The 14,228-nt window shown below is 38.9% G+C and overlaps 1 protein-coding gene across 1 annotated transcript in view; it reads right to left on the bottom strand.

The window, feature by feature from the left end:
• Nucleotides 1-14,228, bottom strand: part of GADL1 (glutamate decarboxylase like 1) — a 214,296-nt gene that overhangs the window by 45,123 nt on the left and 154,945 nt on the right. The window contains exons 13-14 of the mRNA XM_070391087.1: nt 12,090-12,289; nt 2,682-2,733 (exon numbers count right to left, since the gene is read on the bottom strand). Coding sequence (XP_070247188.1) covers nt 2,682-2,733; nt 12,090-12,289 — 252 coding nt within the window. The remainder of the gene's footprint in view (nt 1-2,681; nt 2,734-12,089; nt 12,290-14,228) is intronic.

The raw sequence follows: 14,228 nt of genomic DNA, 5'->3' as shown, positions 1-14,228 counted from the left end.
TCTCCCCATCCACCTCTCCAACTTCATCAAACACTGCAACTTGCACCCCTTGCTTAATATACCTTCTTTTGGCTCCTCAAACACACAGAACTCTTTTCAGCTTTAAGCCTTTGCCATTGTTTATTGATTCTACCTAGAATGCCTTCCCTTCAGACAACAGCAAGGCATGCTGTTTACCATTATTCAGGTCTCAGCTCAAAGATAACCTCAGAAGACCAAACCTGGACAACCCACACCTAAGAAGCTACCCCCCACTAATTTCTTGATTTAGCATTTCACCCTACTCATTTCCATTATAATACTTATTGTTAGACAGACCTGAGCAGAGTAAGAACAATTGGCCTGGTACAGAAACTCACCAAGACAGAAAGCCCTGGATGCCTAGCAAGGGCCAAACTGGGACCACAAGAACCTTGCCCCCAGGATAACCTATCCTCCCCCTGCATATCACTGGTCATGCAGTTTGGACCCCAGATCTTTCATATCGCTGGTCAGGTGGTTTAGTCCCCCTGACCTTTTCCTCCCTAAAGATACCATCTAGGCCCAGAAAAGCAGCAAAACCAGACAACTGACACAATAGCTGCCTCAGGACCAGCTGCATTGACTAATGATCCCCTATGCACTGGCACTGACCAATCAGTGGAGACCACAACCCTAAAAGAGCACACTTGGAAAGCTGATGACTATTCTATCAAGACCCTCCCCTGACATCTCCCCTAAGATTTCCACTTGCAAGAGAGAGAGATGCTCAGGACAAAGGGCCCAGTGTGAACTCTCCCTCCAAGGATCATGCTCGTGCCATTCCCTTCCCCCTTACATCCCCACTCAGGCAAGTATCCCTCAACCTTTAAGGGACCCCATGAGACTTGCAACCAGGGGAGCAATGGGCAGCAGCAGCTCATCCCAGGCTAACCCCTCAACCCCCCGAACCCATCTCCAAGGCCCCCTTTTCTCTAACTTCTCAAGACAGCCCAAAGCAGCCCAACCTAGGCTTTCCTATTTCTTCTTTTATGACCTTCCTTGTTTCACTGTCCTAAGTACATTTTTGCTGCCATCATAGGCCTCAATACCCTTTGGCTCAGTGCTGTGTAGCTCTTCCCTGTAGATATCCCTGTTTCCCATTCTCTTTTCTTTAAATAAATTCAATTTTTCTTTAATCACTGTCTGAGATGCCTATTTAGCCTGCGGCACATCATCAACTTTAACTTTTCACTTATCACATCTGTAACTGTCTAATTATTTAGTTGTATACTAGATTCTCTTACTAGAGGCCCAGTGCACGGATTCATGCACTGGTGGAGTCCCTCGGTCTGGCCAGCGCCCTCTCGCAATTCGGGACCCCTCAGGGGATGTCAGAGAGCCGGTTTTGGCCCGATCCCCGCAGGCCCGATCCAGACAGGACGGAGCCCGATCCTGTGTGTTTAGCATCTGTCCCCTGGTGGTCAGTGCACATCATAGTGACTGGTGGACTAGTCATTCAGTGGCTTAGGCTTTTATATATATAGATGAATTCATTTGTTTTTCTAAGATTTCTCACTATCTGATATTTCCTATGTATTAATTGGCTTATTTATTGCCTATCACTTTTCATTTGAATGTAAGAACCATGAGAGCAGGCAACTTCCCTGTCTTATATCTCCAGTGCCTAGAACTGGGCCTGGCACACAGAAATTGTTCAATAAATCTTGCTAAATAAATGAATATCAAAAAAATAGCTAGATTGCTTATATACAAAATAGGTTCCTACGTTGCAATATCTAGATGATTTATTTTCCCATTGCTCCAAAGCTAATATGCTTTCATTATTTTATGAAAAGAGAAATTTTTATATTATGTTAAAACTGCTATTGAGCCTGGCTGGTGTTGCTCAGTAGTTGAGCGTTGACCTATAAACTAGGAGATCACAGTTCTATTCCTAGTCAGGGCACATGCCTGGGTTGTGGGCTCGATCCCCAGAGGGGAATGTGCAGGAGGCAACTGATCAATGATTTTCTTGCATTATTGATGTTTCTAACTCTCTCTCCTCCCTTCCTCTCTGAAATAAATAAAAATATATTTTAAAATATTGCTATTGAGCATATGCTACTTAGAAGAAGATCTAAGACAACCTCACACTTTATATTTCTTAAAAAATCAGAATTAAATAATATTCCTCATATTTTCTAATCATAAATTTGTGGGGGAAAATATTCTCTATCTTTGTAACCACCTATTTCTTATTGTCTAGCAAAGAATCCAACAACAAAATGACTTATTTTTCCATTGCTCCAAAGCTAATATGCTCTCATTATTTTATGAAAAGAGAAATCTATAAGCATTATTGTACATTCACTTAATTGATTTTTCACATGCAGGCACCACTATAGTACAGCTGAATATTTGCAGTACAATCATTATGCAATTTATATATCAGGACAGAGGACATAATTTATTCAGTATTATCCTTGGTAATTATTATTGAGCACTTTAATTTTCAATATGTAAAGGCAAGTGTGTTCTCTGAATCCAACAAAGGAAAAACACTTACTAATAGAGTAAATTAACATAATGGACTCTCTGAATTAAGCTAATGACTTGTTTCTAAGTCTGCAACACAAAAACCAATGAAATATAATAGATTGGAAAATTACCACCTTCATCACTGCTGAGTGACAAAATCATAGGCACAGTTCCGTACTTACTTCCATCAGCAACTTGAATCCTTCTCTTTTCTTGATTTCTTCTACCAGGTACCTAAAAAAACCCCACAATAATATTTATAATCTGAAATCTAAAAAGTCCATGAACATGACTGACATATGACAAAACTGTTATTTCTGGACCAGAGACAAGGCTTAGAAATATGAGGCTTAGGAATAAGTAAGGGTAGAGGAATAAGCAAAGGTATGGATTTGGCAGATACTCCTGAACCTATTGCAATCTCCTGGGGCCTGAGTATAAAGACACATTTTTGGATGAGATGATGTCTATCTCACACATTAGCATCAGATTTTCACCCCATTATGAAATCCACACAAAGTAGACTGGCTATATATCTCTGAACATGTGGAGTTCTCATTCACATCCTAGGTGGATATTTAGCATAGGTACTTAAATTACCTAGGTGACTTGGGGAGAAAGAGTTTTTGGTGTGTGGTCCTGCTTGCAATTTCATTCAAGATCAAGGAAGCTGAGTGTCGTCTTGTCCAAGGCCAGGACAGAGGGAAGAATAACTGATTATTTGTATTATGTTCAAGTAAATAGGTTGTAGCCATTGGTGAACTATTTCTAAAGTCATTTTGAATGTCAGGGAAAAAAGAATTATCACACCACAAGCAAAGAACACAGATACATGAGATACGGAATCTGATGGAGAAAAGACTGAAAAGACATTGAGAATATAAAGTAAATTAACACTGACACTCGTTCCCTGGGATTGATTTTTTATATTATAAAAGGCCTGTGGCCGTAATGCCATAATGACCAAAATGACCGGTCACCAGGAGGTGCATGGAGCACCTCTCAGGCCCTCCCCCACCCCCAGGGCACCAGCAGCAATGGTGGAGCATCGTGGGGCGCCGGCAGCATCCACGGAGTGTGCAAGGTGTCACGGGGCAGCGGACATGGCCCTGATGACAGGCTAGGCCTAGGGGACTCTACACGCTCACGATTTAATCATGCACTGGGCCTCTAGTTGTCTATATAAAAATAGAAAGCTTCTGAAATGGTTGGCCTTGAAAACTAGTGATTTGGTCATGAGCCTTGAAAAGTTTGTAATACTTGACTCAATATTTCAAATTTGGGGGTCAAATGTAAGGAGGTGATTAGGGGTGCTGACAAAAATGTACTTGCTAGGGTATTTATTGTGATTTTATATGTAATAGCAAAGAGAGAAAAAGAAAAAGGAAAGAAAGGAAGGAAAGAAGGAAGGAGGAACATCACTTCCAGGAACAAGGACTGGCTTTGAAAACTATGGTCCAGTCAGTTATAAGGAGTTACAGTACAACCATATGAAATGTGATCCTGTCACCAAATGACACATATTCAATTAATATTTAAGGACAACAAAAAAATGCTCTTCTCAGGCCTCAATTCCCTTACCTATAGAGCTGAAATAACACAATCTACTTTTCTAGTCTCTAAATGCTGTTGTAAAAATTTTTAAATCAGAAATTAACAAATTATGAAGTATAGAAACTGTGAAAATGAGGGTGGTTAGTATCATTATGTTCATTTGCTATAAAGGCTATTCTAGAATGTGAATATGGACTCAGTTCTTTTTCTCCAAACTTGTTTATATAGTTCATCATATAAGTTTAAATACTGGTGTTTAGCAAATAAGTTATATCATCTTGAAATGATACAAATTTGATGAAATTCTACCATTATTAACTAGATAATATAGACCCTTTATTTTGAGCAATATTGTGAATGCACACACACACACACACACACACACACATACGTGTGCGTGCGCGAGCGCTACCAAAGTATTTGATGTTTTACATACTCCTTTCCCTGGGTATTTTTTTCAGGAGATGTTATGTAACTGTAATGTTTGAACCTTTAGCACACTCCTAACTTCTGCAAAAGGCAACTCCAATGGTTAGTAAACATCAGAAAATAAGCTCAAGATCACTGATAATCAAAGAAGTGCAAATTAAAACAATACTGAACCATGTTGCCCCTGTGATATAAAAATAAATTTTAAGAGAGACAACACCTAAAACTAATGAAAATGTGACAGAAAGCTGCTAAAAACCTTTTAAAATTAATAATAATCATATATTCTGATGCAGCCAACCACTTTAGAGATGCTGACCCACCAGGGAAAAAATAATCACTACTATAAACACACATACACATATACGTCTTTATATGTATATGCACATATATACATTATTGTATCTAAATCTATGTGTGTGTGTGTGTGTGTGTGTATTCCATACAAAATAACTAGAAACAAGATTAATGTCCAGAAATTGGCAAATGGTAGAATAAAATGTATTATAGCAATACAATGTAATATGATGCAGCTATTAATAAAAATGGATTATGTCTACTTCAATTAAACCACACATATTCTTATGATATTTTAGTAAGAGGTAAAAGCAAGACACGAAAAAAATGTGGATACTATGATTCTACTGTCTAAGAAATTATAAAAAAGGAAAGCAGAAGTAATCCCTACCCACAATTATATATGCTCATGTAGTAAAGTATGAAAGGATATTTAGTAAATTATTAGTGATTACCTAAGAGAGGAAAAATGCAATGCAACGGGGGAGGTAGAAATTATTAACTCTCTTTTCATGTTTCTTTGCAAAGTTTCATAGATGTGGTTACTTGTGTACTTTTGAAAAGGTACTGAATAAAAGATAAGATGTAAAGCACAAAACCAAATAGACATATACAATCTAGGCAAGGAAAGCTTGGAACCACACTTTTCCTCACCTGCTCAGGCAGAAACCTATAGACTAGCTGTTCACTCGGAAGCCGATGCCATTGTGATCTCATCCTCAGGAAGCCTTCACTAATCCTGGACACCTTGAGGCTACAAAAACTTTGTAACTCCAGAGGTCCTCAGAATGATTGTAGAAGATTCTAGTTGTGTAGCTAATCAACTCTGGGACAGAGCAAATTCCTTAGCCTCCCTGAGCCTGCCTCAGTTTACTCATGCATGTAATGGAGATGTGAGGCTAGACTGGTAAAATCCTTCCCTAAGAGATTATGACTGTATGAAACTTACACACCCTACCTATAGTCTCAATTTAAAATATTTCTGCCAAACTGGCTAGAGCTGCTCCTGGGAGAAAGGCATCCTAAAACAGAACTGAATCAATTAAATTAAGACTCTGCTCTTTGCTAACCATGGGAACCTGGCTTTGCCTGAGGGTCAATCTCCCCCCTGCAGTCACTCTCAGAGCCAGGGTTAACACTCCAACTGAGTTGAGAGTAGAGGTCACTTGGGTGAAGAGTTGCTATTATAACAATTCCATGCTCCATGACACACCATGTCAATAGCTTTGCCACATGGAGGGGTTCCCTTGCCAAATACATCTGAGCAATGGCTGTCGTCTACAATTAGAAATATACTTGGCTTAATTTATAAGGACGTTTATTGAGCTGGTTCGATGGTTCAATGCTATCATTAAGAAGTAGGCATTTTTCTATCATTTCAGCCAGCCATATGCTCAGGATTAGTAAAATTTTTCATGTTCATCAAGCTATCTGCTACAGCTCCATACATCATGTCCTTATACAACAGTGTCCCAAGAAGAAAGAAAGGGCTGGAGCAAAAGTGGTTTTACTTAATATTTTTCTCTATTTATGTAAGACTATTTCCCCCAGATGCCTTCAAAGAATTCTTCTTGTATCTTATTGACTGAAGCTGAGTCATATACCCATCCCTGAACTAATTGTTAGCAATGGGAATTGGCTTGGACCAATGTTCACAGCTGGAACATTGTATTCCTACCTACATAAAATCAAGGTTCTGTTGGCAAGAAAAAGGGGAGCATGGTTGTTGCGGGAACAATTAACAGTGCCTGCATTCTGGTTAAAGCAAAGTTAAAAATGTTTCTAGATTACAAGCCCCCCTCAGAGTCCTTAATGTGCTAATGAACACTGAATCTCCAAGAGAGGAATAATGCAGTAGTTAGCATTTCCCAAGCATATTTGACCATGAAAATATTTTTTTTTGGAGAACATTTATTACGATGTTCTGGATGTCTATTATCCCACAGAGCATAGTTTCAGAAATGCTAGTTTATAAGTGCCTCAAAAATAAAAACAGTTTTGAGAGGGAATCAATACAAGGTTTTGAGTCACTTCTTCCTACATTCATAGGAATGATTTATTCCTCACAACTTTTCTTTTCAATATATGGAAACAGCCTAGAGATGAAATACATTTAAAAAAACTATTCTTATCTGATGCCAGCCAGGAAAATAAAAAGATGTACATTGATTTTTGGGACATAATGCAGGAACCATAAACCACTTCGACCAAAAAGAATCCAGGTAAATAGGTTCAAGGAACAACAATAGCTTCATAAAACTCATCACTATCCTCACTAAGCTTAGTAAAAAAAGAGAAAAGAGAGAAAAAAATACATCAGCAAGAGTTTTCACCAAACCTACTGGGTAAAAATTCATTATATGAAGATTCTGGCTTGATTTTGAAGCATACATTCATGACAATCTTGCTCTGAAACACTCTCCCTTTCTTTGCTTAAAAATGTGCTTCTGATGTCAGATACCCTCCATTCTCTGATTTGTTAAATGAATTTAATATTTTTGCATTTCATTGTCCTTTCTGGGAATAGCCCTTCTAGTCCCTTTCTCAATTCACCAGCCACTTAGTCTTCTCGGAGCACTCTGAACCAAGTTTCTCTCCTGGTCTCATCTCCTCACTTGACATTTTTTTCTGATACATGGAGCCTTGCAGAACTCCTGGGAGTTCTTTCCATCTGCTTTCTGTATGCTCTGCATACATTAAGACATAATGCATGGCTTGTGATTCATCACAAACACCTACCTACTACATTCTACTGCAATGATGATTTTTTCAAAAATCACCAATATAAAAAAATTGAAAACGTTAGTCCTTCATAGTCTTCTGGACTCTCCTCCTCTTGTCAACTGGAGAAACACACTAGCACCAAAGTGCCATTGTGAAACTGCTCACCTTTTCCATACTGACAACAGTAAATCCCTCAGTGTTCATGCAAGACAGTGAAATAAATTCCACTGGAGGAATTGCAGAGACGTGTGCCAAGGGGATAGACAAATGATACATTGGAGACCTGGCAACAGCAGAATGGGAGTTTGTGAGCTGTTCGTTATTGAAAAGACCTATGTACGTGACTCTTGTAGATTTGCTTTAAAAATTGCCCCTTAGTGCATATCCATTTAACCTGAGTGCCACAACAACAGGCTACAAGGTGCCCTCAACAACAGGTTGCCCTGAGCATTGTGAAACATTTTCCACTTTCTTAGGCAGAAATCCGAGATGCACAATCTCCTGCCTTGTGCTGGAGATGGTGATTTTAAACCTCAGCCCCCTGGGTTTCAATGGTATGTTGCTTTAGGTTCCCAACACCACTGATTTTCAAACAACCCAAGGAGAAAGCAAGTTTCCAGTCGTTAATATTTCTTCTGAGAAAGGTGCGGTCATCAACTGGGATGACAAGGGTCAAAAGAAAATTAGAAAAGCCTTCCCGATCTTCCAGGCCATACATGTTTCCTTCTTGCTGGACCTCTGACAACTGGTGAAATAGGAATCACAGTCCTCCTGAAAATGTCTGTTCCTGCTTTCCCAGGGGAAGAGGAGCAAGCTACCTGATCAAGGTGATGGCAGTCTGTAGGTACATCAAAATCGGGCCCTTAAGTCTTGAAGTCAATACAGAAATGTCAACACTAAGCTCCATTTTGATTCAGGAACATGAAAACATTGCTTCTATCAGGTCAGTGCAATCTTTACTACAATGTGCCAGGGGTAAAGAGTTGCACAGCTTTTCCAGGATTTAAGACACCTAACCTAGGGCCTAGGGAAATGGATATGTTAGCCACGTTAGACTGCTGATAATAGAGGTGCGCTCCAAATAGTAACACAATTCTATTTGCATCTTCACTTTGCTAGAGTTCTTATCTGCTGAAGGATATTATACTTCTAGGAAACAAAAGTGTTAGCCATAAATTAGAGAAGTTATAGCAAGTAGAGCCGAACGCCATGAATGAAAATCATTTTTATTACATAAAATCTAAAGCAGGTGGTCTAGGGTCAGTGGGTGCGGTGGAAAATGGTATTTTAACTCTCAGCAGTCAGTGGTCTGATTATGCTGGCTCACAAAATCAATGGTGTTGTAGTGCTAGATTTTACTGGCTAGTGAAAGCTAATTGTTAAATATTCTGGAATTTTGTAAACCACAACTGGAAATTGGCAGACATTACAAACTGAGGCTTTGTTTTCCCCTCCCAAGAGACATTTTATCTCTAGACCACTACACATGGACTCAAGGACACAGATTAGCTCCCAGAATTGAGAAAATGTTACATTTCCCACCCCTAAAGAGCAGAACCACAAACCAATCAATTTAAAAGGAAATAAAAATCATGAAAACAAAGACCTTATATTGCTATCTTAATATAATTCTTAATCCTAAAGTAATTTTCTCCAAGTTTATAATTTTATATTCATTCAAAGTGATATCTGTAAAAGGACTTAGCTTTTGCTTGGTATTGGGGTTGGGAAAACAGAATAACTTTTGCTCACTCCAGGAATAGAGTGTTAGATATTAAGAATGTGGAACGTTAAGGAGAATAAAACTATTATGAGTAACAGCATGAAAAAGGAGGGATTATTTTTCAAATATTAAATATAGGTCGCGGAGTCTGCAGCAATGCTCACTGAAATGTTAATTCCATTCAATTCAACTTGACAAACATTTATAAACAATAAGTGTGGCTGAATTGAACTGAAATGTTAACATTTATCCTCCTGTGATATTTTTCTGCAAAAATTAGAAAAACTCCTTTGACTATAAATTAAATTCTACCCTGAGATGAATTTTAACTTTATAATAAATACAATCATCAAATATTTATATCTCGCCTGTTTCATGACACCTGTTATTAAATTACTCAGCGGCTTAGAAAAAATAATGCAGATATTCTACCACACTTAAATGGTATGAGAAAATACAAAAGAGTGAACAGAGATTTCTGAACTTTTAATGAGCAACTATGAATATTTATGGTAGACAGTTCCATTTTTTTTCACCTCTGGGTAGTTCTCTCCCTACTTCTGATCGAAGCACTTTAGCCCTACTTGTACTGAAAGCACACTGCTCACCTAGTTTCAGCACATGTTCTATAGGAGGAATTGTCAGTCTCCCTAGTGCCAAGGGAGGGCATATGGCTCAGCATGACCAATGAGAGTAGCACCTTTCCCTCAAAACAGTGACTGATTCTGAGGTGGATGCTTGCTTCACACAGAAATGATTATAAATTTCCTCAGGCTTATTGAGAGAGGAAAAGTCTCTCCTTTTTACCTTGACCCTGAATGTGGGAGGATATAGATCTGACACTCCTGGCAGCTGCCTTCCCTCATAGGAAGAAACCAAACATGAAGGAGAACAGACCTGACAGATGGAGATAAATTGAGGTCGGTGATACTATTTAAGCCCCTTGAATAAGCCATTCCAGAAATCTTCACTATATTAGCTTATACGTAATATGAGGTAATAAATTATCTTTCTTTCTTTATGATACCTGGAGTTAACGTTTCTGTCGGTTACCACCAAAAGAATCCTAACTGACACATATTTGCAGATTTTTCAAACTACTTCTGAAACCACAATCACCAGAAAGTGCCAAAGCCATCTCTTCACCTGTCCTTATAACCAAATCCTTTGCCATGTACTTTTGCAGTTCTTCCTGCAAAATGGTGGACTGTACTTCCTGCCTTTTGACATTGAGATTGGCCATGAAATTTGCTTTGGCCATTGGAATGCTAGTAGATATGATGCAACCAGGAGGTTAAAGTGGGCTTGCCTTATCTTCTGTCAGCCCCATTACAAGAACACACTCCGGCTAGCCTGCTGACCCAAGGAAGATGAAAGACATGTGGAGAGTAGGCCCAGTCTGCTTTTCTCCACCCCAAGCCACCATAGTATGAGATAAAGCCCCTCCAGCCAAGTTGCAGACTTTAGACGAAATCATTAGTATTATAAGATCCTGGGTTTCCAGAAAATCCGCAGTGATGCTCAGAGCATCGCTGTTGCGCCCAGTGTTGCAGAGAGCACCCATACCACTCCCGGTGTAGAAAGAAGACATTGTTTTAAGTCTCTAGGGAGACACTTCAGGTTTTGAAAGTGAAACGTAAACAGGGAGTGAAGAAGGAGAGATTATTCAAACCAGAGATCACAAACTCTGATGCCTGTAGTGGCACGCAGGGAAAAACAAAACACAAAAAACTGATGCTAAAGCTCATATACCATGTAGCACATGCCAACCAGGCACTGTTCTGACTGTTTGCACATGTTAATTCATTTAATCCTCATCACAATTATTTGAGTTAGACACTGTTGTTATCTCCATGTTGCTGGGGTGAAACGGAGGTACAGAAAGGTTAAAAAATTTTCCCAAGTCACGAAGAGCTTATAAATGTAGAGCTAGCACCTTTAAGCTATAGGAAAATGAGCTAGATAAGAAACAGGATGAGAGAAGGGGACGATGGTTCTTCCGAGAGTCGGGCGTCATGTTCAGCAGCTTGTCACCATGTGGGATTGAGAGCATTCGGAATAGAAGCCAAAAATCTAGATTTTTAACAAATCTCCCTATTTTTAAATACTATTTTAAATGTTCAAATGTTTTATTTTTTAACATCATGCAGGTTAACCCTATGAAGTTCAGGCCCAACGAGTTATATTTAAAAGTAAATTTGCTCATGGCCTGCCCATTGGCACCCACAGATCCAAGCTTAGCAGCAGAGTTCTGTTCAGGTGATATATGTGTCAAATGCATATATCAAGAGCTCTTCACATGTCTTTGAAAGTGGGTTCAAAAGCTTTGTCTCTAATGTTACAACAAGGCAGGCAACCCTGGGGCTTCCACTTTACCTTTATGCTTTTACACCAGCCCCACAGGCTCAAGACCTGCTATTTGGGTCCTTGAAGTCACCATGATCTCTCTCACATCTGGAAATCTAGGCCTGCTATTCCCTCTGCCTGGATTATTCTTCTGTCCTTTCTTTATTGTGTCTTAGTTGAATGTTGCTTCCCTGCCAATGACCCTCATGAATATACTGGGGAATCCTGCTGAGTGGACTGGAGCACCATGCACCTTCCTTTAACAAAAAAAGTAGGTTCACCTGTATTTTTATCTGCATTAGCACCAGAATGTATTTCTTTCTAGGCTAGGATCCTGGAGGGCAGTGGGTAGGAGTATTTTGCTTACAATTCCTATCACATAGTAGATACTGGGAAAAATGGTTATCAGATAAAAGAAGAAATGCACAAATGAAATAATATGTACAGACCTCACAAATGTTACTGTCCCTGAGTCTATTATAGACACACTTGGGTACACACACACACATGCAAGTACCTAGATAAAGCAAGAGCACGATTAACTCTTTCTTCAAGGCCTAATGTGCCCAGGGCCTTCCAAGTCATCCAGAACTTGAATGCATCTGCTCTCCTGCTACATTGGATAGACTTGTCTCCTGTGTCGTAGCTGACATCATAGAATTTATCCTGCTGGAAGAGGTAAGACGCCTTGGCAGAGTAGCATTTCTTAAGAAGACTCTTTTGGGGGGAAAAAGAAGAAAGATTAGAAGATTGTCCATTTTTAAAATACACTTAATTTTGAAAACAAACACCCACAAACATAACCTGTATGGTATTCTACTTTGTGCCAAATGTGCTTGGTCTCATTCTATGATTGCCCTAAATCAGAAGCAATAGGTATGTATTAACTTGGAGATAGATTACTCATTGTGTTTCCAGAAAACCCTCAGAGTTGAGAATGCTAAATCCATCGTTAACAATTTTCCTGATGAGTAATAGAAGAGTTGAGACAACCATGTCATCATCTGTATGAAATCAAGGTGGGCCAATTTCTCAGCATGAAATAAAAATCTGTTTGTAACTCACTCAAGGCTCCTACCATATTATACATACTTTATACAACTTCATATGAAAAAAAACCACTAGGCTTTTAAAATCTCTTCTTTTCAACTCATCTATATTAAAGAGGCCTGAAGTGACAATAAACCAGAGGAAAAAATCTGAAGAAAGTGCTATGGAGGAGTTCAACAAGTGTCAACAAGTTTTCACAACCACAGTATATCAGCTACAATTCCAAAGGTTTTTTTGAGTTGGTGTCACATTGGTTTTATTTGCAACCAAAATCAATTTGCATTTACTGACTGCTAACCTCTTGCCAAGCAGTGGAAGACAATTCACAATGTTTATCACCATTTTAGAGTCTTCACTTTGACCTAAGATTATTACAGTTTAAGCCCTGTGGCCCTCAATGTCATTTGGAATCTACAAAATCCCAGATTTTCTAACCTGTCCTTCACAGCCCCCATAATTCCCTGAGCATCTTCATTACCTGAGAATATCTAATAGAACCATCTGTCTATCTCCCCAGCATAACCAAACTACTCAATGTCCCTTAACCACTAGATCATGCCCCATCTGCACCTTTGCTCACACCATATGCTTTCCCTTGTCTCTATTTTAATATAACATATGACATTCAAAAGAATATGTATAGTATACTTATAAGTTCTGAAGTTTACTAACACCAAACATAGTCTTCCCTCTTTAACAAGATCTGCCTTTCCTTTGGGTTCCATCTCAAGTTCTGTTTCCTCTTCAGCTTCTTTATCTGCCCATTTGATTGGACTCACTTCCTGCCTTTATATTCAGCTGCATTTGTTGGCTTTCCTCCTGCAATGTCCCCACTCAATGAGCAGTCTGCATGTATTCTCTCCTCATGTGGCAAAACCGGTTCTTGAAAGCAAGAATCATTTCTTATCCACATCTTGTTGACATCCACAGAGCATAACATTGTACTGGGCACAGAGGACCCTCACTAAGCAATTAGGGGGATTATGCCACTACCCATAGTCCATACTCTTCTCACATTCTCCTGACATGTAGTATGAACAGAATAAACACAGATATATGAACTTCTCATAGGATGCATCTTATAAACCTTAACAATGCAAAAATATCAGTGCCATACTGGAAGCTACAGAGAAATTCCGCAGGAGTCATAGAGGTCCTAGATATGATCCCTTTTGAACAGAGAATGAATTAGATGCATTCATTGGACTGATCAACTTGTACTTCAAGGTATCACATTCCAAACAAAAGCATGCATTTTGTTATCTTAATAGCAATTTTGTCTTGGGTGGACATTAATCTGGATATACTGTGTCCCATTACCATAAAGCATGATTTTATACTATATAAAATTATATAGCAACTATAATCAAGAACTCCAAAATCCCACTCATCCATTATGCAAAATAAACTGAGTATAAAATAATAATTAAAGGAATATTAGTAAGTCTTCAGCCTGGCCTTGATAGATATAATTGGGAGACCATGGGGAAGAGCTGACTGCTCTGATCTGAATATTAAGGTAGGAAAAGCCCCTTACTCTTTAAGCTACTTTAATTTTATCAGCAATCTTTCAACTTTGATCACAGCAGCCACCACTGCATCTCCC

The sequence above is a fragment of the Myotis yumanensis genome, unplaced genomic scaffold (genome assembly GCF_028538775.1).
Source record: "Myotis yumanensis isolate MYYU_CA2020_CCGP unplaced genomic scaffold, mMyoYum1.0.hap1 SCAF_14, whole genome shotgun sequence".
NCBI classification, from domain to species: domain Eukaryota; kingdom Metazoa; phylum Chordata; class Mammalia; order Chiroptera; family Vespertilionidae; genus Myotis; species Myotis yumanensis.
Note: the sequence above shows the minus strand (reverse complement) of the source record. Positions and strands in the feature narration are given on the sequence as shown.